This window comes from Manduca sexta, chromosome 23 (genome assembly GCF_014839805.1).
Source record: "Manduca sexta isolate Smith_Timp_Sample1 chromosome 23, JHU_Msex_v1.0, whole genome shotgun sequence".
NCBI classification, from domain to species: domain Eukaryota; kingdom Metazoa; phylum Arthropoda; class Insecta; order Lepidoptera; family Sphingidae; genus Manduca; species Manduca sexta.
Genome location: NC_051137.1, coordinates 2,621,839 through 2,646,254, shown reverse-complemented (window position 1 = coordinate 2,646,254; position 24,416 = coordinate 2,621,839). Strand labels below are relative to the sequence as shown.

General features: G+C 38.4%; 3 protein-coding genes across 17 annotated transcripts in view; 2 read left to right on the top strand and 1 right to left on the bottom strand.

Moving 5' to 3' along the window:
• The window catches only part of LOC115443183 (patronin), an 86,082-nt gene extending 74,115 nt beyond the window's left edge, over positions 1 to 11,967 (top strand). For 9 of the 14 annotated variants that reach the window (XM_037441834.1, XM_037441842.1, XM_037441829.1 and 6 more), the window contains 10 exons: positions 29 to 337; positions 793 to 1,686; positions 2,004 to 2,240; positions 2,351 to 2,558; positions 3,472 to 3,564; positions 5,475 to 5,564; positions 6,695 to 6,802; positions 9,019 to 9,216; positions 10,314 to 10,596; positions 10,831 to 11,967. In XM_037441834.1, the coding sequence (XP_037297731.1) occupies positions 29 to 337; positions 793 to 1,686; positions 2,004 to 2,240; positions 2,351 to 2,558; positions 3,472 to 3,564; positions 5,475 to 5,564; positions 6,695 to 6,802; positions 9,019 to 9,216; positions 10,314 to 10,596; positions 10,831 to 10,975 (2,565 nt within the window). In that variant the 3' untranslated portion in view covers positions 10,976 to 11,967. The other 5 variants (XM_037441838.1, XM_037441843.1, XM_037441840.1 and 2 more) reach the window with 4 other exon arrangements.
• Positions 11,968 to 12,242: 275 nt separating this feature from the next.
• On the bottom strand, positions 12,243 to 21,153 carry LOC115443355 (zinc finger protein 182). Of its 2 annotated transcripts, none has more exons than XM_037441844.1 (17): positions 20,947 to 21,153; positions 20,524 to 20,622; positions 19,975 to 20,077; positions 19,288 to 19,565; positions 18,897 to 19,065; positions 18,284 to 18,501; positions 17,571 to 17,805; positions 17,148 to 17,296; positions 16,356 to 16,505; positions 15,809 to 15,964; positions 15,255 to 15,399; positions 14,709 to 14,965; positions 14,212 to 14,412; positions 13,440 to 13,592; positions 13,157 to 13,246; positions 12,906 to 12,965; positions 12,243 to 12,655 (listed from the first exon to the last, which is right to left on the bottom strand). In XM_037441844.1, exons 1-17 carry the CDS (start codon positions 21,079 to 21,081, stop codon positions 12,554 to 12,556), a joined length of 2,700 nt encoding a protein of 899 aa, XP_037297741.1. In that variant the 5' UTR covers positions 21,082 to 21,153; the 3' UTR covers positions 12,243 to 12,553. The 2 variants fall into 2 exon arrangements, with proteins under 2 accessions (XP_037297741.1, XP_037297742.1); XM_037441845.1 differs by lacking the exon at positions 20,947 to 21,153 and adding an exon at positions 20,780 to 20,866.
• A 119-nt stretch (positions 21,154 to 21,272) lies between these two features.
• Positions 21,273 to 24,293, top strand: LOC115443368 (translationally-controlled tumor protein homolog). The gene is made up of 3 exons (XM_030168748.2): positions 21,273 to 21,499; positions 21,707 to 21,965; positions 23,880 to 24,293. Exons 1-3 carry the CDS (start codon positions 21,472 to 21,474, stop codon positions 24,109 to 24,111), a joined length of 519 nt encoding a protein of 172 aa, XP_030024608.1. The 5' UTR covers positions 21,273 to 21,471; the 3' UTR covers positions 24,112 to 24,293.
• Positions 24,294 to 24,416: the final 123 nt, after the last annotated feature.

Sequence of the window (24,416 nt, the reverse complement as noted above, 5' to 3'; positions counted from 1 at the left end):
CGTTGGTGACTCGCGCGTCCCGTTCCAGCACAGCCAATTCAGCTCACAGCACAACGTGTCGCGCGGCTCCCTCGCCGGCGCCGGCTCCGGCGGCTTCGGCTCCACGCCGCACCTCGTCCGCGACCTCTACTACCAGCACCAGCCCGACTACTACCCGCCGCAGTACCGCGACATGGACCCGGAGTACTCGCGCCCGCAGTTCTACCTGCACGACGGGCCTGCGCAGCCGCAGCGACGCACCTGGGCGCAACACGCTGCGCAACATGCCGCGCAACACGCGCAGCAACATACGCAACAGCACGTGCAACACCACGAGCACGAGCAACGCGGTTGGCAGGTCGGCTTATACCCTGTGCTGTGCACCTCTTCAAACACTTTACTGATTAAGTAAACCAGTACAGTTTTACCCAAAGACTACTCCCAGACTAATTTTGCAATAGTGCATAATATATTATGTTGTTACTGATCATCAATCATCGATCTCAAAAAAATAAAGGTGGTATATCATCGCATACACACAAGTCATATGGGTGGAAAATTGCTATGAATATAAAAGTACCATAAAGAAATCTGCTATACAAACAAAGTGACCAATAATTATCTGCGCTTTTCAATGTACAATAAAATTGTAGATCGGAGTTATATCTTGGGTAAACCTGTATATACCATTATTTACAAATCTATACTGAGAACACATTTCTTCAAGCTTTACACTATACGCGCTCCGCACGCGGTGAAGGTCCGGTACCTCTTGCTTGTACATTAAATATTAACATAATATTATCTTTACAGTTGCATCAACAGAACCACCAACAATACCAGCAACCGCAACACGAACCGTCGCCGCAACGAACGTGGAGATCGCCCTCGCCACAACCGCCTTTAGATCGAAATTGGAACCCGCAGGGCTTCGTGCTCCATGAAAGGAGCAATCAGCCATTCCAAGTCCACTACAACAACGACCGGTATCAGAACGGCACCGAGAATGTGCGAGACACACAAAACCACTTAAGCTACACTGTGATAAACCCTAACCAACAATACTCACAATCGCCGCCGCTCACGGCCAGTCCGCAGCGCCGCTCCAAGACGCCGCAGCGGCAAGGGTCCCTGCCCGAGCCGGCGCGTCGGCCCGACCCCGTCAGCCTGCAGCAGCTGCAGGCCCCGCCGCCCGACGACATGGAGCCGCAGAACATATCGTTCATCGGCAACGCAGAGGACGATGCGTTGCGCCAAGGGATCAACAGACTGAACATCTCGTCCGGAACGAGAACGTATCGCATCCCCTCCCCGACCAGACCCTCGCTCAATCGAAACTCCTTCCAGCAGCTCGAGCAGGAGGAGGCGGGCGAATCCAACGAGAAAGGGTTCTACATATCGTTCGACAACGACCAGCCCAAACGACCCAAGCCGCCGTTGCGTGCGAAGCGAGGCTCACCCAAAAAAGAGAGGTCCACCGAGTATCATAGTCCTGACCGGAGTCCGGAGAACACGTGGAACGAACGACTGCCTCAACCAGCAGAGGAGGACGAGTTCGTGGTTCACAGGAACACAGGGTTGGAGCAAGCGATGGTATCTAATGACGTTTCTTCGGAACGGAGAGAAACGCCACCTAGAGAGCGACCACAACGCGCCGCCGGCGTCGAACCGGCGGCACTAGTCATCGGAGAGATGAATCCTGACCCGGTAAATAACTATTTATTCATATTTGTTTGTAAGTTTATATTATGTAGTTGATATTTTTTGTCGGTCATAAAGCCGTCAGATACCTATTTGTATTTAGAATGCATTGGATACAAAGTCTACGAAAGTGTTATTAATATTTTACGTAATTGCTGTTACGTTTCACACAGTAACTCAAATCAGGTCTAATGAAAATTTCTCCTAGTGTTTATTCGTTTTTTTAAATAATGGCACTGTAACCACATTAGTATAAATATTTTAGGATACTGATGTGTGAGTTATTTTACATCTGCTACAAGTGTAATGAACGGTGTCGCCAGAACTCAGCGGAGGAGATGGAGCGCAAGAAGGAGCGCATCATGTTGCTGTCGCTGCAGCGGCGGCAGCGCGCGGACGAGGCGCGCGCGCGGGCCGAGGCCGCCGCCGCCGCGCGCCGCGCCCGCGACGAGGCCGTGCAGGAGCAGAAGCAGCAGCGCAAGGAGGAGCAGGCGCGCCGCCGCGAGGCCATCCTGCAGCAGTACAAGCTCAAGAAGGCTATCGAGGAGGCCGAGAGAGAAGTCAGCACCTCCTGCTTTTCTCATTTAGCCTTCATTTACCCAGACTTTATTGATGCTCTACTAAGTCAAAGCAATCCCAAGTAACCGGAGAATACGATTGGTGTTTTCAGGGCAAAGTGTTGGACAAGTCTGAGTTCATGGATAGTATAAAGGCGGGCGGCATGTCGCCGGGCGGCGGCGGCGGGGGTGGGACGGCGCGGCTGCGGGGGCGGGGGGCGGCCCGGGCGCGGCCCAAGACCATCCACGTGGACAGCGGCGCGCTGCACGCCGCCGAGGGCATGCTCGCCGCCAAACAACCCTCGCACACCAACCTCGCCGGTGAGACTCACTCACATACTCAAATTATAATCGTGTTTGTGTGGCCCCTTAAAAGAATGTCCGATTGGAGTCATCATATTTCATCACCATCAGAAACTGATTGAATTTCGAATTTTTCCAACGAGAGGCGATTGAAAATATGGCTGTTAAAATTATTTATTAGTAGGTAGTGCGCCTACACTAAGATGTTAGCTAGGTGCGCTGCACGTAGCCTCGTTACCATTACAACATTTAATTGGCTATTTAATGACGAGCGATATAAAGATAAAATTTTGTATCGATTATTCCATTAAAAATGGCAACGATATAACAAATCGTTTTTTTTCTACATATTTTGTAAAAACAAATAAAATGTCTGTATATCGTCAGTCATTGCAAAAATTTAATATTGCCTCTTAAAATTGATTTATCAAAATAATTTGCTGAATTATCGAATGAATGTTTGATGTATTTTTATGTTAATTTGTGCTATTTTACACTAACTTCTGCTAGTGACACGAGGTGTTTCAGAGCTTGATACCTTTTAAAACGTTTATTTGCCCACATAGCATGCTCGCTGTTTTATGTTAGATACGTTATGCTGAACAAACGGTCCTATAAATATATAAATACAAATGTCACAGGATTATTTAAGCATAATCTAAACTTTATCGATCTGTCGATGCATATTTTGATTATTATTCTATTTCAAATGGAATAAATTTATTTATATATTACAATTATTCAATATTTTATTAATTCGAATATAATGTAAGAAAGATTTTAATATCGATATCAAACGTATTTGACGCACGCCTGTGAAGTTTTCTTCTATCGAATAGGAAATTATTGACTCATCATTAAATTCGTAACGTAACATGTAGGGCGTAAGTGTCAGTTCAGCATGGCATATCTAACTGTGTGTGTGGTGTAGCGGGCGGGGCAGGCGGGGGCGGCGGCACCATGCGGCGCGACTACTACCGCGGCTCGCAGGACAGCCTCGCCGAACGCGCCGCGCTCTACCGCGGTGAGTACACCGGCCGGGGACGGGGGCGATGTCGATACTTTCTAAGAGAATCTACATACAGTATAATCCGTTTATTATGACTCTGCCTATATTGACCAACCTCTTAGTATGACGTAATTACACTACGAAGTTTGGTTTTCATATAAGATTCTTTATAAAAAAGTTGAATATAATGACTTCCCTTACAGTGACATGTCGCTTATTGTGACCCCTTTTAATTAATTATGTCCGGTTATAATGACCGACATGATTCTTCGATGTCATCGTGTCCATTTCTTTGCGGAGCGCGAACAAGAGAGTGTTTTGCACCCGCACCCCGTACGGCGCGCGGGCACTCGCGGAACCAATTCCCAGCGAAGCGCTCTCGCTCTCGCTCGCTGGAAAGGTATGTGCGGGAAAGGGATGCGGTAAGGAAGTGTACGTATTGTGTCACCAAATTATTAATAAAAAAAAGACACTATTTTGGATTAACGCGACCGGAAATGCGAAGTTAAAATTTATAAAGAATTAATTAGAAATATGGCGCAACCACATACTATTACATAAAAAAAAAAAAATTCTCAAAACGCTTTGTATGACGTCCGCTTATTATGACGTGTTTGTCAATTCCTTTCGATGTCATTATAAACGGATTCGACTGTACAAACAAGCTTAGTTTTGTCAACTGGCGAGAGATAATTGTCTCTCATAAGTAGACATTTTATCTTGACCCTCAATATCTACTTATTAGGTGGAGTGCGGTAACTTTTCACCAGTGAAAATAATGATACTGGTACCAGATTAAATAATAGGGAATTTTTCTCTCATAGTAATTTGAGTATATTTTTGAAATAATAAATATCAATATCGAAAAACACTAGTGGTAAGCAATAGTTAGCTTTACATATATGTTTTAAACGATTGCAATAGAAAAGGTATCGTTAAACTACATTCACATAATCTCTAGAGGTTATAAAAGTCGATATTAAGTCTCTGTTATCGACTTTTACACTACTTATAATTCACTCGGTTGACAGCCAAACTGGACATGATATATTCAGGTAAATTTATTGCAATTAATGTTTGTTCATGTCACTTTAGCCGGCCATAGCTTGATGTTTACTAAAATTGTGTATTGCACGAGAGCAACCCTGTTTTTATTTTGAAGCCTATTGAAAATATTGGACGCGTTTTATTAATTTAAGCAGAATAAATCATCCCGATTGGAGAAACAAAAAATTACATATTGATTCCCACACTTTTTAAAATTTTATTCATAATTTTACTTGAAAGTGTTTGTTATCATTCTCATTTATACATTTATTTGAATCTGTGGCATTATTGCCATATGAAGATTAACCATAGTATCCTTATAATAAAAAAAAATAGTACCAACCATCTAATTCAGTTTGATCAATTCTTAGGATAGAAACATGCCATTATCGAAGTGACTTTATCGACTTTTTTTCTACATTTTTATGGAATACGTTACATCACTATTAGTTGGGAAATCAGCATCCGATAGAAGCCAATATTATGAAGCTCTGAACTTTCCCTGTTTAGAACTTTTTATTAAAGTATCAAGTACAATATTAAATATTGTATAAAGTACCAACTTGTACTTACTATTTTCAACGTACTGATATATCAGGATGTCTTTAGACATACGTATATGTCGATGGCATTATCAATACTATTTTTTTAGCGTTTCGTTATTTTGGTATTGTTTACTATCAAACCCATTAAAAAAAAGTTTCTAAATGAAGATTTTTTTTCGCTTATTAACTTTTGAATTAGGTGGGTTTGGTAGTAAATACCTACCTAGATAACTTAGCGGTAAAAAAGTGGATATCGTTATTTGTCCAGAAACGATAGTTTACTTAAGAGCCATCGATATATGAATGAATCTAATAGTGTAATGTGGTTGCCAGAGTCTCCGGTGGAGGAGCGCGGCGGCATGTCGCCGGGCAGCGCGTCGAGCGGCGCGCTGGGGCGGCGCGGCTCGTGCAAGACGTCGCGAGGTGAGCGCCGCCCTCTGCCGCCCGCCTCACTAACACAGGCGCTCGCTTTGCCTTCTGTTTACAACACATTCTCTTTGTAAATCGACCCTATTGTACCTCATTCCCCTCTCTACTTACCTATCGATTCGACATCGATAAACTTAATTCATGTAACGAAAATAGAACTTAGAGTAATTTATGTTTCGACTTGATGATGTTTACAAACAGAATGGTGTTTTTGAGTGACTTATTTTGATTTATCCCTGTGCTTTTTTTGGTGTTCATAATATTTGAAATGCAAGTAGATTTTTGTTTTAATGTATTTGCAAATGTTCATAAATCATTCAACATACATTCCATACACATGTCCCTATTAACTACAGCATCAAAATAAGTCGCATTACTTCTATCAATGTCTATTACTATCGAGGACTTGAAATTCTCATGTACTAAGTTTTCAAAAGTTTATAAGCCTTTATCACAATAATATCGACTAAATGAATAATTTCAAGTCCTCTAATATTGTTTGCGACATCTTTAAAAAAGATATCGCAAACATTGATATTAAATGCTCCCGATTTGGCTTATAGAAAAAATGTGTGAAACCACCAACTCTACGATCATGGCAATAAGGCTCAATACCCAATAGCAGTAAAGACGCTTTTTGTTTTTTTTTTTGGTTCAGTAGTCGCTTCATCGATTTTTATTATTTATTATTTCTAATTTGATTTATATGTGTATGATTTCAGCAACGCATAGAATTTTTTAGACACACATTTTGATATGCAAAAAATTATCGCTTGATATTATTTTTTGGCAGTTTATGTAGTTTGCAACTTGATACATAAAACGGACGTATCCGGTATAAGCTTGTTTTTTTTTCCAAATTTCAAATCATCGCCCTCTAGACCTTCCGCGCATTTACTAATTGGTTCCCCGATTTGTAAATACGACATATCGATACACAAGAACATCGATGGCGCGATGACGTTAACTTTTGTGTTGCCATGTGTTGAAACATCGGAGCCCGCTTGTGTGACAGATGCATGCTTACGACTTGCGAGCCGGTCGGACGACCGCCATTTTACATTTAAATAACGAGAATGGAGTCGCATTGCATGGGAGTTGCGTGATGACATGAAACATTTCAGAGCGTGTGAATGAGGAACCACTGACGACACGTGGAAGGTCTAAATATTCCACTTACCAGAGTAACTTTAAGGCGGGACGCAAGTCAAGCTCTCTTATGAATTTGTGCGGTAAGAGACGTTTGTAAACACCCGATAACGCTTGACTCACGTTGGTCGGTGTATACCTAGTTGGTATACAATCGCTTATGGTGCGTTGGGTTCTTTCTGTTGCTCCATTGCGCTCGTCCGGTGCACTCTGACGGCGCGGTAAATGATTTCCTCTCGAAAATTATAAACAAATATCTCTAATTCTATTTATTCTAAAGTTATATTGGAGATAATAGTTAAATCTAAAAGTATGGAAATTCCAGACATCGATATTTCTATTTTTTTCGGTTATTATAACGTAATCGATAACAATCACTGTTGTTTCGAGTAATTTCAATTATATTTAGGAACACTTCCAGTCTCTAGTTTGCAGCGATCATTTGTAAATACCGCGGATTTTATTTAACAATTAGACAGCACACAATTATACGCTTAAAGCAAAAACAATAGAATCGAATGTAGTAAACATCGATATAATCGATATTTCGAGTAGAAACATTTCCGCGTCGCTTCCACCAGTCGAGCGCGAGTCTTAAGTCTTGTGCACATTTTATTTTTGGGTCATCGGCAATATATAATTATATTATGTTATGGTTGTGGTTTATTTTGTTAAGGGTCTGTTGGAACATAGAGCATGTTGTAAGATTATGTTATTATATCTACGTATATGTGGTGTTGGTGTGACATCGTGAACACTTTACAACCTCCGTCCGTTTGTATATAACATGGGCGGGGTTATGATAACTAGCCTGTAAATGAGTATTGTCCTGTTTCTTCTTTGTATAAATTGGTTTAAAGATGAAAGAGACAGAACATTAGTTAGAACACTCATGATTTTTTTATAAGCGAACGTTCATAAAATACTTCGCGGTGATATTATAGTGAAAACAAACACACATACACACACAAATGGCTCGTTTGATCTTTGCATTAACAGTGCAATTTTTATGTATTTATTTTACGAAAGAATACTTTATATATATTCTTTTATTATTCTAAAGAAATATATATATATACATTTTTATTTTTACATAATTGAATTACATAAAACTATAATTTATTCATGTGTATTTTTATTGAACTATATATAGATATTGACTTTTCACCTATTAACATGAAATGGTGAATGGACGGGAGGATCTTAAAATCGACATTGTTTTTTTTGTATGGCCGAATATGATTTTGCTGTTGACATTAGATTAGTGGAATCATAGACAATGTCAGTATCTATGGTTAACAAATTTTACTCTCAGCGACAACTGGTGATTTTAAAATTATTTAACCCCATTCCTGAATGCAGTGAATTCATAATCCAGATTATGCACCAGTTACATGTATAGCATTATTTTTATTTCTTTTGAATATATGAATCTTATTTCACCCCACAAACTTTCCACCTTACAGCTTTTAGACACACAATACACACAATAATTTAAACATAAAATACATATTAATATTATTCTAATATTAATTAAGACATCCGAAGGTAATTCGTCGATAACAATACGGTTGTAAAAGTGTTATTAAAACTGTATCTGATATCGGATCATATTTAATTATATTAAATGTTTATTTTATGTATTATATGCGTAAAATACAAAATGTATGAGCTTTTTATTGTTAAGTTTCGCCTTTTTATTTTGCTTCACGGCTGTAGTTGTAAGTGTTGTAGTTTGGTACATTTAGTATTTTACGCTCCGCACAGACGTGCGCATTCGTCGACCGTAATGGACGCTTATAATTTTCAATATCTAATTTTATTTTTATGCTAGATTTAATTGGTAACATGATTAACTAGGTTTACTAACAGTTAATTTAATATAATATTTAGATAATTTCGAATTTGAAATCGTTCAGTATATTTACAATTTTAAATAGAGTACATTGTTTGTAAAAACAGTAATTTTATCGATTTTGTTCCTGCAACTAAAGCTTCAGGGTGTACATACTAGTTAATGTACACCAAACTAATTACAATAAATCAAGCCGCCGCCTACCTTTAAACATAACATAGTACAGAGTGCGTTTAACAATGTTCAAAAGCTTGTAAATGACATCGAGCAACAGCTTCGCCAATTTATATTATTGCCAAGTTGTACCATATTTGCTGATGGCGGGTCGTGGCGAGACCGCGGTACACACGCGAGGGAGGTGGGTGAGTAGGGGAGTAGGGGAGTAGGGCGGCCGGCGGCTGGTCGCGGTAGAGTCGTGTTGTTGAGCGGCGTGTGGGTGTGCAGACTCGGGTCTGGGCCGCGCGACGCCGCCGCGCCGCGCCGCCTCGCCCGGCCTGCGCGCGCTGGGCTCGCCCGCCTCGGGGCCCGGCTCGGGGCTCGGCTCGGGGCCCGGCTCGCTGCCCGGCGCCATCGGCAAGCGCCGTCTGCACGACGACGCCTCCGACGCCTCCTCCACGCACTCCTCCATCCTCGACTACTCGGGTGAGTCACCGCCGCACCACACCGCACCACGCACCACACGCCACCACACGCCACCACACACCGCCACACACCGGGGACTACACGATATACATACACTTGTTCAAAAACACAAATGAAGATATATGGTTTCCGGGACATAACAATCTATTACTATAGCACCAAACGCACTTTATAGACATATATTTTACATCGCAAACGATCGTTGTGTTTATTTATATTTATTTTTATGTCCAGCGAGATGCTATCGAGTTCGTCGATCGATTAAAGGTTCATCAATCTCTAGCTAACTGTAGGTAGACACACACGTATGTTAGATGTTCACGGAGTATATACCAACACGTGTAACGAGCGATGTCATGCCAACAACAGATGTCGATACGTGAAACGTTCTATCATAAGGCATGGTTTTGCGTTTGAATCTGACAGCATCACATTCTAACAACGCATCCGACGTAGCTTGACATGAGCTTCCTCACAGTTTGAGATTAACATAAGTACGTAATGTCACGCATAACCATTGTTTCGTGCATTCACAAAATACATTTTGTATTGTTTTTTTGTACTAATACAAGTTGTGCAAGTATTGTGTAAATAAATATATATTCGTTACAGAATTTATGATCATTAAATTTTCTTCTATCAATTTCAGTAAGATCTCAATAGCTATTTAAAATGCTACAAATTCTTATGTAATATTCTTTTTGGTAAACACTGGTATACACGTTTAGTTTGGTAGCAAATTAGGTAATAAAGCACGCTAAAGACAATTTTCGATTATCGATATTAGCTTGATTTATCAAACACAAAATTTGCTTTCATTAGGCTCGAAGATGTAACATCCCTTATTCATAAACAATAACAGATAGTTTTTTTTAACTATTGTTTGTTTTTGTATTATTTGGAGGCTTCGGTACATGAAGCAAAAAAATCTGGAATTTATATTGTTAACCCAAACTTAGATTTACTCAAAATTTACTTTATAGCTCCAAACCATTGTATATCTTTAGTGACAAAACATTCAATAGCTATGCTGTAAGTTTATGAAGTAAGGGAATAATAATATGTTTGTAATGTAACCCTCGCCACGGCACGTGCAGGTCCGCGGCTGTACAAGCAGCCCACAACGAAGTCGAACCGCGGCATCATGCTGAACGCGGTGGAGTACTGCGTGTTCCCCGGCGCCGTGAACGCGGAGGCCAAGCGGCGCGTGCTGGAGGAGATCGCGCGCTCCGAGAGCAAGCACTTCCTCGTGCTGTTCCGCGACGCCGGCTGCCAGTTCCGCGCGCTGTACTCCTACTGCCCCGACACCGACCACGTCGCCAAGCTCTACGGCACCGGGCCCAAGCACGTCAACGACCGCATGTTCGACAAGTTCTTCAAGTTAGTTTACAACATTTTTACCAATATGTTTCCGTTTGGTGATTCACTCAAACATATCGATACTGTATGCGTCGATATATTTTACCCAGAATTTAATAGGTTTCTGTAATTTAAAAACATCGATATTTTTAAATTGATTTATATCGATTATTGATTCCAAGTGCATATTTTGTAGCGTCCCCTAAAGTGGCTTTAATTTTTTAACAAATAAAATATTGTGACGTTCTTTTCCAGATACAACTCGGGCAGCAAATGTTTCTCGCAAGTGCACACGAAGCACCTGACGGTGACCATCGACGCGTTCACGATACACAACTCGCTGTGGCAGGGCAAGAAGGTGCAGCTGCCCAGCAAGAAGGACATGGCCCTAGTTATATAAGCTACGTCGTAACACACGTTATCTAGTCGCAGGCACGACGGCACGAGTCAGCCTTCACTTCAGTTCGCTACCATAGGGCAACGGTGCCACGGTCCATTGTACGTATTACTATGTCGGTTAGTGCATTAAACAGAACGGAGTTGTGTTTTATTTTTAATGTTTACGTTTCGCTCGTGCAACGGTGTGATGTCGAGTGTCGACCGGCGTACGCGCGGTCCGATTCGTCCAGAATAAATCAATAATTTTTACTCAGCAGTCATAGTGATCGAATTATAGGTAATTGTAACTAGTGTAGCGGACGGGCGCGGCGTGTGGTGAGATGGTGAGCGATGGTGAGCGATGGTGAGTGGTGGTGAGTGGTGGTGAGCGGTGGTGAGTGGTGGTGAGTGCCGCACGGCTCGCTCGCTCGTCTGATCGCGTATGAATGTGTTGTTCAGTGCATAAGCGCAATGTTTGCCATATGTATTAGTGAGAAGGTCGATACGTTCCAAATTGAATTTTGTCTCAAAAGTGTAACAGCCAAACTGTCGGATGTATGCTCGATGTATAATTAGGATGCGTTAAATTTTTTAGTAAAGCTGTTCCCTCACGTATAAAGTAACAAGTTCACAAACTAATCATTACTCGCTTATCTGTTATAATGTTAACTCGTTAGTGATTATTTCGATTGACTGCAAGTTAAGAGTAAGGTGATTGTCGAGATTTTTGTTTAACTGACATTTCGTTTATTTCAGTTTCCATTTTTTTACCGCTTGTATAGCTAAAGTAAGACAAGGCACATTCTATGTGGTAACTGTACTGCCTTATTCTGTAAATAATTGTTTTTTTTTGTATACAGCTATTTATTAAAAGAATGTTAAACGACAATTGATGAATATCATTTTTTCATTGTTTAATGATTGGTCATCAATAATATACTACCGATAGTATATGGTATGCAAATATATTGTATTATTAAAAAGCATAACGAAATAATATTGAATTTCATATTATTTAATTGTTTTATTTCATGTTTTGTTAGTTGTGGAGCGTGTGATACTAGGCGCCAAGCGAATGACAACTGATGCAGAATAGATGCTTATATTGCTGTGAAATATCTTTCAATAATGTTAATGTATCGCTTTGTATCGGAACAACTGAAATCAAAGGCATTTTTAACTTTATCAATAAAAACAATGACAAACGAATACTTTTTTATATCCTTTGCATGACTACAGTATTATAAGTGAAAACCCGTTGGAAACTAGACTATAATAAAACAACGAAGAACGATTGAAATTTTATATTCTTTGCATATTAAAATTAAACATTTAATCACGATAATACTGGCTCTATTATAATATCCATTAGGTACATATTAGCACAATCGACTCAAGGCAATGGTCACAACTATCACAATCACAACATGAACATAAACTAATAAATATTCTTAAATAATTATTCATTCTTCCAGCATTCATTATTAATTATAAATAATATGATTCGAGATCGACATAATTATGCAACATTAAATATTGCTAAAACCAATTAGAATTTGAACTAAAAATTATTATAAATAATGGGGTGGTTGTCTAAGAATTAGACTATGGTGAAGAAATGCGTGACGGGCGAGGACACGTTCGCGTCCACAGTCTTCTGCAGGTTGAGCTGGTGGACTATCGTGTCGGGGTTGTGCATCTCCTGAAACGATATCGAGTTGATTTATAAAAAAATAGTAATAAAAAATTAGTCTTGCTGGCATACAATACAACATGAACAAATTAAATAAAATAGTAGTATAAATGTCACAAACTATATCTATTTTTAATTCTGTACGAGATATATCGCTGCCTACCTCTTACTACTTCTGAGACGTCACACTATTTTAACTAATTAGACCCTGGAAAATGTACCTATTTATGTGAATTATGGATTCAGCTATTGAACGTACCTCTTCCTCAGCAAATCCGTTAATCTCAACAGGTATAGTTTGTCCGTCCTGCGTTATCACCTGTAATACAACCACGAGATATTTAAATTCTAAAGTATTCACATATATTTATTAAAACAGAATGATTGCGTACTTATATTGAAGTTATAAAAAGTATGTAAATACATCATAACAGTAATTTTATTTAAAAAAATATTGTATTAGTCACGTATACAAGTGTAGTTGAAATTATGAGTAAAATAATTTATTACCTGTAACGATTTCCCGTCGGCGGATGTTATTGCAAGCCGCGTGCCGTCCTGCATCGTGAAATGCAGAGGATTGCCTTGCTCGTCCGTCACCTGGCAAATAGGATAGGTATTTTTAACATTTTTAGAATTTTCATCAATAATTTGTCATAATCTAACTACTTTTAACACAAATTATTTATCATATTATTAAATCGATTGAAAGAAAACAACTGATTCAGTCAACTGTACAGATTTTAAGTACACTGTTGAACAGATTAATATATATTTGATATACGTGACATACGGGCATGTGGTCCGCGTGTGTGGACAGCTGGTCGGGCGAGTCGGCGGGGTGCACGTGGTGCGTCGGGTCGGGCGACAGTGGCGCCGCCAGCAGCGACTCGCCGCCGAACAACGAACACGACGATAAAGACTTCGGCGCCTCTTCCAACTCCTCCTGTACCATACGTCAATATTAACCATCAATTCCAAATATATGGGGCTCCTGAACCCATCTGGTAATCTTTGTACTCTCTATTATAGTGAATAACAGGTGAAACCATAATGTAAGGCATATTGGGACTAAAATAAATTAGACCAGCAGTAAAAAGGTTTTTGTTTTTGCTTTGAATGACGAGATGAGCTTGCCGTTCGCCTGATGGCAAGCGATACGACCGCCCATAAACAGTAGAAACACCATCCAATACCTTGAATTACAAAGTATTGTTTGGTATTCCACTGCGCTCGCCATCCTGAAACATGAGATGTTAAGTCTCACTATATCCAGTATTTACTTACTGGCGACAATGTCCTTCAAACCGAACCACAACAGTGACTACACACTGCTGCTTGGCGGCAGAAATAGGCATTGCGGTGGTACCTACTCAGGCGGATTCACATGTGAGAGACCTTCCACCAGTAATCAAAAACGTATTACCACCAGTATCAGAAATTTTGAAGTGAATAGAGAAAATATACTAATTACAAAAAGCATTTTAAATCTAAAATCTGAAGCTATAGAAATGGCAACGTCAATGTGCGACTCTCTGGGCATTCTCAAAGTCCTTATTACTCACTTGTTCAGAATTAAGTATATGAATAGCTGGCGAGTCTGTGCCGTCCATATTGTACGCGACATAGATGACTCTCTCTTCTATATCCTCGCTGGGCTCTTCTATCGACAGCTTGTCCTCTTGCGTCTGTATTTCGTACATTGTCGGCTCGATGATTTGAGGAGGGTTTGCTGACGTCAAGAGGCTGATCTGGCCGTGGATTAACTGGAAAGTTCATGGAAACAGAAAGTTCATACTTATTTATCCGAGTATTGGAATACAAATGCTTCAATTTGTCCATTTTTCCGTTGTTTCTGATAATTACTACGTTAGCAATGGCATATATTGATTTAAAGTTATTACTACAGAGGTTCTGGCTTAATCCGGTTTGAAGGATCAAACCGTATATTTTAAAACAATGAAAATATTCTCATCACTCCTCCTTTTTTTAGAATAAAATAAAAAATGTAAGAAATTAGTTAAATGACTGTCTCGTACATATTGTGGTATGTGTCGCGTACCCTATTATGTTTGGCGAGGTCGGCGGCGGTGGGGAATGCGCGTGCGCAGGGGTGGCAGCGCGGCAGGCGGCGGCCGCGGCGCGAGCGCTCGGCGTGGCGGCGCGCGTGCAGGCGGTGCTGCGACGACGTGGTGAAGCGCCGCGGACACAGCGCGCACGCGAAGGGCTTCTCCCCGGAGTGGATGCGCGCGTGCTCCGCCAGGTTGCCCTTCTGGCTGAAGCTCTTCCCGCAGGTCTTGCACACGTACGGCTTCATGCCTAGTCAACATTAACACTGATGCTTGTTAATCAATCCTATAAACGTATTTACACAACAAAAAAGCTTACGCCGTTGCTTTTGACTTAAAACTACAACTGTATTTAATCTTTGAAAAATTCACTGTATTGGTTACAAAAAGTATTAAATAAACGAGTTCTCTTACCGATCAGTAAAATCAAATAATCCTAAATATTTTAAATTATTATGAAAAAATAATAATGTACGTACTTAATAATTACTAAAACACATAAATAAAATAAGAAGTTATACATCAAATGGAGTCATTACCTGCATGCCACCGCATGTGCAGCGTGAGACTGGTTTTGTGCGCGAACCTGTGCTTGCAGATCTCGCACGAATACCGCTTGACGCCCGAGTGCAGCAGCTGGTGGTTCATCAGGTTCGGTCTGGTCTTGAACGTCGCGTTACAGGTCTGAACAATACACGAGACTCATTAGCTATTGCATATTTTACACCACGCAACAGATAATCGCTATAAAAATGCACAACAAACTGAGGATGACTTGAGCTAATCTGATTTAAAAGTACCATATTGTAAATTTTTACAGCATAAAAAATGATCTATGTTAATTTTGGACATATATTTATAAAATATGTCAATTAAATTTAAATCCATTCATAATTTTACTAACAAATATTCAAACATTAAATCTTGTAGTTGTAGTAAGTTTACGGATTCATAAAAAAAGACTTTCCATCAGATAGTTATGATAATTTTCACTGATTATCTGCATCTTTTTTTTCTACAGGATGTTCCATTTTCTCTTACAGTGATATATTTAAACAGCACATGTTAATTCAGCAGTCATAAGAAACAGTACCTTGCATGTGAAGGGTCGGTGCTGCGTGTGGACGAGCTGGTGCCGCTGCAGGAGCTGCTTGTGCTTGAACTGTTTGCCGCACTTATTGCACACGAACTTCTGCCCCGCGTGCTCCGCCTCCTTGTGGTACACTACTGACGACGGGTGGCTCAGCACCTGCAGGATAAAATTTGTTAAACTTACTCAAATTAGTTTGATCTTTAATCATTGTATGGAGTAGAACATTTATGAATATTGGGTTTGCTTAACTGCTTTTCAAATAAAACCTATTTTGTATGAAATACTTCAAGTTAAAATATTCTGTTGTATTATCGGTTTAAATGATTGTATATTTAATGTTATATTTGTTTATTTTTGTTTTGAAAAAAAAAATAACCGTCTGGTTTATTAATGACTAATTATTATATTTTAATAATTTATTTGCTTTCGTTAGATCTATACTAAAATTGGACCAATGAGAATAAAGTTTGACGTGCTAACAGACGAATTATTTGCCTTGCCTATACCGTTAAGATGTGCCTGACCCGTTAGGTACGGGTGTGGTTACCTTCCCGCAGAGGTCGCAGGCGAAGCCGGGCTTGTGCGGCTGCGGCTTGCGGCGCGCGTGCGAGATGCGGTGCAGCGCCAGCGAGCGCGGGTACGAGAACTGCGCGCCGCACTCCGCGCACGCGAACGGCCGCAGCCCCTCGTGCGCCGCCTGCACACACACACACACACACACACAACATCACCATGAATCCCACTTAAGACACCAAGACTTTCCCGCCCTCACACCCACCACTGCAACTCCTGTAAACCAGGATCAGAGGCACGCATTATGACACCGAGCGGTGAAGCTCGGCGAGTCTCGGGGAAAACTAATGTCATTATCCCGCAACGAAATTAATCAAGTAGAAAGATAGGAATTGGAAATATTAATTGTCCACTTAAGGTACCAAGACGGACTTTTCACAAGCGCCCTGCATCCAGTGTGTTCCCACGACCTTTATCAAGTCGTCTTACTTTTATTGTTTTTGTATTTACTTAAAATTACACTTATTCAGCTCTGACATGTTGCGGTGAGCCCAACAGTTGTTCATGTTGCAGAAATAAATACTATTAAAGCTTGTCGTAAAATTTCAATATGTTTTTTTTTACATTTGTACACAAATCATTTTAATATACCGTCTTTTTGGAACAGCCTGTATAAAATATTTCTGAATTTTGATAAATTAATCACGATTAATTCAAGTATTTTTTTTAGCCTATTTAAATACACTCATATCAGGAAACACCCAGTTATTTTTTTCACGAACTCTCCCTAAAATTTTAACCACATCTAAATTTTTTTTATACGCACCTTCATGTGCAAGGACCTGCTCTGTTTTGAGCTGTAAGTCTTGTCACAGTGGTGGCATTTCAATTTCACCTTGCCTTGGGTAGTCGTCTCAACTTCTTGGACCACATTGTCGTCGGCTAGTGCCTCCACTATTGTTTCGTTTGGAATGCCTAATAAATATAACGAATAACAGAAATGTTAATTCTTTTGTGGAATACATTTTAAGAATATGTTTACCATTTTGTCTATTAAATTGAATCACAAATACTCGTAAGCTTATAAAACATTGAATGTAACAGATGTGAAGGCAATGCAACGACCAAACGCTTGAAAAGGCTGACGTCACATTATTTGAACGCGTTTGCCGTTAGAAGTCTCTCTAAACTATGCGTGTCAATAGAAAAGACCAATCCAATACTGGTGAACTTTAACATTCATACTCACTATTGGTATCGATATCCTCTTCAATAAATTCATCTTGTACTTCTTGTTTTGGTTCTTTCGACTCAGTATTTATTAAAACAATGGTTTGTTCTTCGCTCACGTCTGTCGGTTCGTTCAGATCGGGCAGAGAGTCCATGACGGGCGTGTCGTCGACCACAGACACCTCGGCATCTGTCTCTGGCGGAGTCTGATCTATAGTTATTGTGGGTAACTGTTCTTCTACAGTGTCCGGTTCCTGCAATATACAACTTTAATCTATAGCTTATTGCTTATGGTATGAATGAAAATATGATTTTGGATTTTATACGAGTGATTAATTAAATTAGGAAACGTGTGAAAAAAATCAATTGATAAATTATTCAACTCGTTATTCATTAGCCGTAATAATTAATGCAGAGAAGGCCTGATAATTACCAAATGAATTTTGATTAAATATAAAATATTGAGTCTTGAATTTATCCTCTCTGAACGTTGGTTTAAATATTAAACCCTATTAATATAACACCCTGTATATTATGCATTATGAAAAATATTTATTGCAAAAACTGAAAGCGTTATCGTAATTAACTCAGATTATTATTCAGAAAACTAGTACTACTATTATGAAGGTTATCAATATAAAGAGGTCTTTCACTTATTACATCATAATATTTAAATCATCAATAGAGCAGATATTGACAACTATAGTACAGGCATGGTTCCTATGTACTCACGGGCTGGTGCTGCAGCGTGTGCGCGGGCACGACGTGGTGTCCGCGGTGGTGCGTGGCGCGCTGGTGGTGGTCGAGCGCGAGCCGCGAGCCGCACGCCGCGCCGCACGTGCAGCGGAACACCACGGGCCCGTGCGCCGCCACGTGCGACATGTAGCGCCCCACGCACGAGAACTGCATGCCGCAGATGCTGCACTGCTCGCGGTTGGGACGCATGCGCCCTGACGAATGTCGAACAGATAAAAACACTTGTTATATTTGTGGCCTTCGGTACAAAATTAACTTAACCCTAAGACAAAATAAATGACAAACATAGGACAACATTGCCTGAGAAATTGCAAACACTGAAAAAATCATCTGAGTAACTCCATTTTGACCTTAGCATTACATCAGTAATAATCATTCGCGATAGTTAGGTTATAAAACATAGAAATGTGTGTAAGGCTGCTTTTGCACTAATTGCCACATTACATAAAAGTTGTTTAAATATAATGTTATTTATTTCCACTATAAGCTTGGAAAACATTACTATGCCTGTTGAGATTTATATTTCAGACGTGTAGACTTATAGATCTTAATTGCTTTTTAATCTAATCAAACAGAGCAACAATCTCACCTTTGGGTCTGCCACGGCCTTTTCCTCTGCCCACTACAATAAGTTCACCCGACTCCTCTAAGTGTCCAATCACTTCTGGCTCCTTGGGTTTGTCTGAATCCTTCTTTGACTTGCCCTCATCACCTGTGATCACACCTTCTTCTTTGAGTATCCTTTCGAGCTCTTTTCCCTATAAACAAAATGTAAAATATTTAAATAGGATATATTAATAAACATAGTATTATTAAATATTTTACTTCCATAATTAGCTATTTGCTAACAATTCTATAGACTACCAGATTATGGATAACAAGATTTTAACCATTAAGAATCCAGAATTCATTATTAGGGTTAATCACAAGTAAGAACACCCCGTACAATAAAGATAAAATTTTACAATAAATTGCCATACCTGAACAGCTTCCTTGAATCTGGTTGGAGTTTTCCTTCTCCGTTTGCCAGTGGGCTCTGAATCCTTTTCCTCAGTTTGTTTCTTCTCTAAATACTCCTGCTGCGTAGCTGCTTGCATAGCAGCCTGCTTAGCAGCTTGCTTAGCCGCTTGATTGGCGAGCTCTTCAGGGGATTTTGATTTCTTAGGAGGACGACCCCTTTTGCGCTTTGGTTTCTCTAGACCAGCAACTTGGAGAGCAATAGGATGTTCTACTTGGTAGACCCCATCACTTGTATTTACTGTAATTCAAGAACAATGTAAAATAGATGAATAAAAATTATAAATATATATGTTTTTGGGGAGTAAATAACGGCGATTATTATTGAAGGAAGGTTTCTTAATAAGGATTCATATAGTTACCACCACAATGTCTATTTCTACCATTAGGCAGCATTGTACATGTGCTCTCTTTGAAAGACATTGTAGCCAGCGTAAATGCAGGGCATTATACAGTTTAACATATAATGTCAGTGACAAGCACAGTGGAGAGTCACGAAGTACTTGGAATTTATGTCTTCGAGAGTGCTACTATGGTTTATCAACAATTTTATTGCTTATCCTTAAGTAATTAGCATGCCCATTGCCCATCTTATAGTTTGCAACAAAAAAAAAAAATATTAATAAATAATTTAAAGAACAACATGCTACCTTCATAAACAATTTTCTCAGCAACGGCCTCTTCAGGAACTGTTGCGTTTAGAACTGACTTTTTGTACTCTTTTTCTCTCTGGTGCAGTTCACGGATTATTTTCTGAAAATATTATTTTGTGTTTATGAGACCATGTATATATTAGTATTGTGCTTTGGTATAGAGATAAAAAATAGAGTAAATGAGTAAAAATACATTTCCACATCATCATTGACAACATCTACTTCCCAAAGAATAATGAGGAAAATTTGTGGGTTCAATTATTAAAATGTCACCATTAGCTCATTAAGTTTTAAATTGAAGATTTTGGATAAACATTACATAACAATTATTTTGTTACTGTTTGATGAAATGAGATAAAATAAAATTGCCTTAGAAGTGAATTATAATAAATATTGTAATAGCATTCCAACTATATTTTTTCGCAAATTTCTAAATGTAATATCAACAGCTACTGCATGAAGATTGTATGAGGTCGTTTTTTATATAACATTTTTTATGTTTTTCGATTGTATAAGAATACTAATTTAATATTCAAAGATATTTACCTGGCCATTAATGATAAGAGTCAAGAACTCTACGGTGGCTTCCAGTTGTATAGTACAACCAGGGCAAATAGTTCTAGGCAGTTCACCATCATCAGAAACCTAAATAAAAGGTAAAGACCGATTTTTTCAATCTGTATATTACAACACAAAATATAAATCAGCTGTTCACTGTCAAATGTGGCGCTATTGAATATCACTGACGTTCGCCATATTACCCCATGCAGAGACGTAAAAGTGATTCACGTATACTGCTTACCTCTGATGATAACCATAATTCGATTTAAAAAAAAACATTTTTTATTTCACTTATATTAAATTTTAAAACCAATTAGATGTAATACGGAAATGAAATGTTTATTACACAAAACATCGGCCATGTTGCTTTTCTGTCGTAGTCAATACAGTTACAGTAAAATAATTTACCTTTATTGGCAAATACGCATTAATAATTTCACTTAGGTTTTGATTATTATCTTCGCACGAATATAACAACGATCCATTATCATTTTCTTCTCCACATAGTCTACAAACGGTAGAATTATATAGAAATACTTCCATGATTTTATAAGGTGCGAATGCGCCATCTATTTCCTCTCCATTTCTACGACTAGAACTTGTTTCACGTTTCGTTTCAAGTTGTCATGTAAAATACTTTATTGACTGACAGTACTGACTAACAACAAAGGATGGTGCTAAAAAGATTTTAAATCACATATAACTTAATTTGATAAAAGTAATTTCAAATAATATGATGTTATTAGTATAATATTTTTTAAGAGTGTATTTCTTTTGTTATGCACACATTTTGATTGACGTAAAGCTTTCGTAAGTCTTGCAACACAAGATTCATCTTTTGCATTAAAAAAAAGTCCTTTCCGGTTTAGTTCTTGGGGGCTAGAAGCCGTAGTTTCGGTTTTTATTATTTTTAATCGCCTCTAATCCACCAAAATGAAAATTTATAAGGATATCATTACTGGTAATTTGGTTTATTGTGACATAATATAAAAGTTTGTGTGAATATTTTGTAAATTACATGTAATATTGTTGATAACTGGTGATTTTGACGTTTGTCGGACAGTGGTTTCCCATCAGTGAATTTACAATATTTTAATGCCACATCGACATCACAGGTTTTAAACTATGCATTGAAGATGAAGATTAAAATGTGGTTTATACGTTTCAGGTGACGAGATGTTCTCGGACACCTACAAAATGAAACTGGTGGATGAGGTGATCTATGAAGTTACCGGTAAACTGGTGACGAGGTCACAGGGTGACATCCAAATCGAAGGTTTCAACCCCTCGGCCGAGGAGGCTGACGAGGGCACCGACGCAGCGGTCGAGAGCGGAGTGGACATAGTCCTTAACCACAGGCTAGTTGAAACCTACGCCTTCGGTGACAAGAAATCCTACACATTATACCTCAAAGATTATATGAAAAAGTGAGTAATACTTTTGCTTCATTGATCCTCTAACTTTTTTCAAAGTAACATGATGTGGCTTAAAAATAAATTTTTACGTGTAGTGTGCGAAAAACGGACCATAGGCTTTGGGGAAGAGGTCAATAAACCATATGGGGTGCGTCATAGCCTTCGAGAGCGCAGAATCGTTGCTCAAACTTCATAATTTTGTTGTACGTTAATTTAGCTGAAATTTGGCATACAGTGTGACCAAGATATTTTATGATTGGACAATGTAGCAAATAATAGATTAGTCATCCATTAAGCTATATTTAACACATGGTCTCACAATGATTGTAAAAAGGAAAGTTCCAATATTTGATCAAATGTGAGTGCCATATTGTAATGGCTCCCAGGCTGGGCATATGTAGGTCACTTTCATACTGCATATTGGTGCATAGACAAAGGATTGAATATAATTTTCATACATCATGTATTACATTTTGCTAACTTAATTCAGACATAAATTATTGCTCAAAAAGATTCTATTACTCTCATTTCATCACAATGATTATGCCACCTGGTCATAAATTTTATATATTTTAAATACATATATGGATGTGAAAAGTATGTTGTTTATTCAGTGTGTTAATTTAATGAATGTTGAATTTTAATTATTTGCAATATGTTTTATCTTTATTGATGTAAACCATGACACTGGCCTTATCATTCAAGGTGAAGTTCGAGTGGATGACACTGTAATGTCTAGTGTTGGGAAGCCTTTTAGATGTTACAACTAACAACAAAGTTATTATTATAATGGAACGTCACAATGCTCACTTTGCTTTTGCTTATAGTTCTGTGCATATTCCATTCTCGGAATAGAGAATAGTGGGTTGTGATTAGGCCTATTGCCTGGTTCTACTTATATTTTTTAGAATACAATAGATTCTAAAACATGTCCGACATACATATGCATAAATTGATGATTGATTGATGATATTACTGCAGTTGTGAGTCATTTTGTATTGTAGATCTGGTAAAGCTTTAGATTTATAGATGTTTCTTAATTGTCATTTTTTTTTTCAACATTATGGAAGGTTAGGCCATAGTTCATTGATAGCCTTATCTAACACATGTCTGGAAGGTGTGCTAATATTGCCAATGATAAAATTAAGTAATCATGTGATAAAATGATTTAAAAATTAGTGTCCTTGTATATATATATTTTGTTGTAGGAGGATTATGTTAACTTTGATTTATTAAAAAAATTATGGATTGTCCATAAACATATTGTTGGATAGATATAGTTTGACTGCATTTTCTAAAAATGTATGTGGAAAAATGTAGGATTGTGTAAATCGATTTGAGATCAAGTGGTTTCCATTATGACAATTGAGCTCTCTGATCATTAATTCGCCACCCTCAAATGTCACCAAAGTATTTTTATCAAAATCTCAGCCATGTTATGACTTAATTTTAATAAGCTATCAATTCTCATACTAATGTGATAGAATTAAATCCTTAGTAAAGGCATTACAGGCTTAGTCTTATGTATTGTCCGCATCAAGCTAATACCAACGGTTGGTCATCAATACCAGCCTTTGGAGCTTATGATGCAACAGCAAATAACTTTAGTGAAAAAACATTCATTCTCATAATGTTTGTTCATGAAATGGAGATGACAAAATACTTAAATAAATTTCTAAATAACTAGACCACCTTATTTAAGGAATCAAAAATAAAAGTTGCACTAAATAAATTCCTTCTTTATAATTATATATTTTGTATTTGGTGTAATTAAAATATATTTGTAAGAAAGATGTATTTTTTTTCTTTCCCTAAATATCTTAACATTTTACCTTAATATATTATGTTGTCTTGTATGTCTTTGATATATATTTTTTTTTATTCTATTATCAGCCTATTCACAAATGATTTTTCCTTCAATTTCAGATTAGTAGCCAAATTGGAAGAGAAGGCACCTGACCAAGTAGAAGTATTCAAGACCAACATGAACAAAGTAATGAAGGACATTCTCTCTAGGTTTAAGGAGCTTCAATTCTTCACTGGTGAATCCATGGATTGTGACGGTATGGTTGCCATGATGGAATACAGAGATGTTGAGGGTGGACAAATCCCCATCATGATGTTCTTCAAGCATGGTCTTGAGGAAGAGAAGTTCTAATTTATACGGCATAAGTGAAACATACTCATAATTCCAATATCAAAATGGCGCCTGCTAAATGTTTATTTAATTTATTTTACTGAATCATGTCTGCATACGCCTGGAACCGGCTTCTCCCATCACAAGGCTGAACAATTTTGTAATTAATGTTACATACTAAAAATAAATTAATGAACAACTATTTTGATGTTTTTGTTTTCTTTTTTCTTTTCTGGTGCGTTTACGTTGAGATATTTTGTATTTAATCAAATGTAGCATTACTGTTATGAGTGCCTAGGGTGACAAGGCGGGTGACGTGGATTGCG

Bases quoted from the DNA above. Each gene is read 5' to 3' on its own strand.
- LOC115443355 (XM_037441844.1), bottom strand. From the start codon at position 21,081: ATGGAAGTATTTCTATATAATTCTACCGTTTGTAGACTATGTGGAGAA. The intron at 19,566-19,974 runs GTAGCATGTTGT...CTTGAATTACAG, and splicing joins TGAGAAAATTGTTTATGAAG to TAAATACAAGTGATGGGGTC. The intron at 19,066-19,287 runs GTATGGCAATTT...TTTTGTTTATAG, and splicing joins GATTCAAGGAAGCTGTTCAG to GGAAAAGAGCTCGAAAGGAT.
- LOC115443368 (XM_030168748.2), top strand. From the start codon at position 21,472: ATGAAAATTTATAAGGATATCATTACTG. The intron at 21,500-21,706 runs GTAATTTGGTTT...TATACGTTTCAG, and splicing joins TTATAAGGATATCATTACTG to GTGACGAGATGTTCTCGGAC. The intron at 21,966-23,879 runs GTGAGTAATACT...CTTCAATTTCAG, and splicing joins CTCAAAGATTATATGAAAAA to ATTAGTAGCCAAATTGGAAG.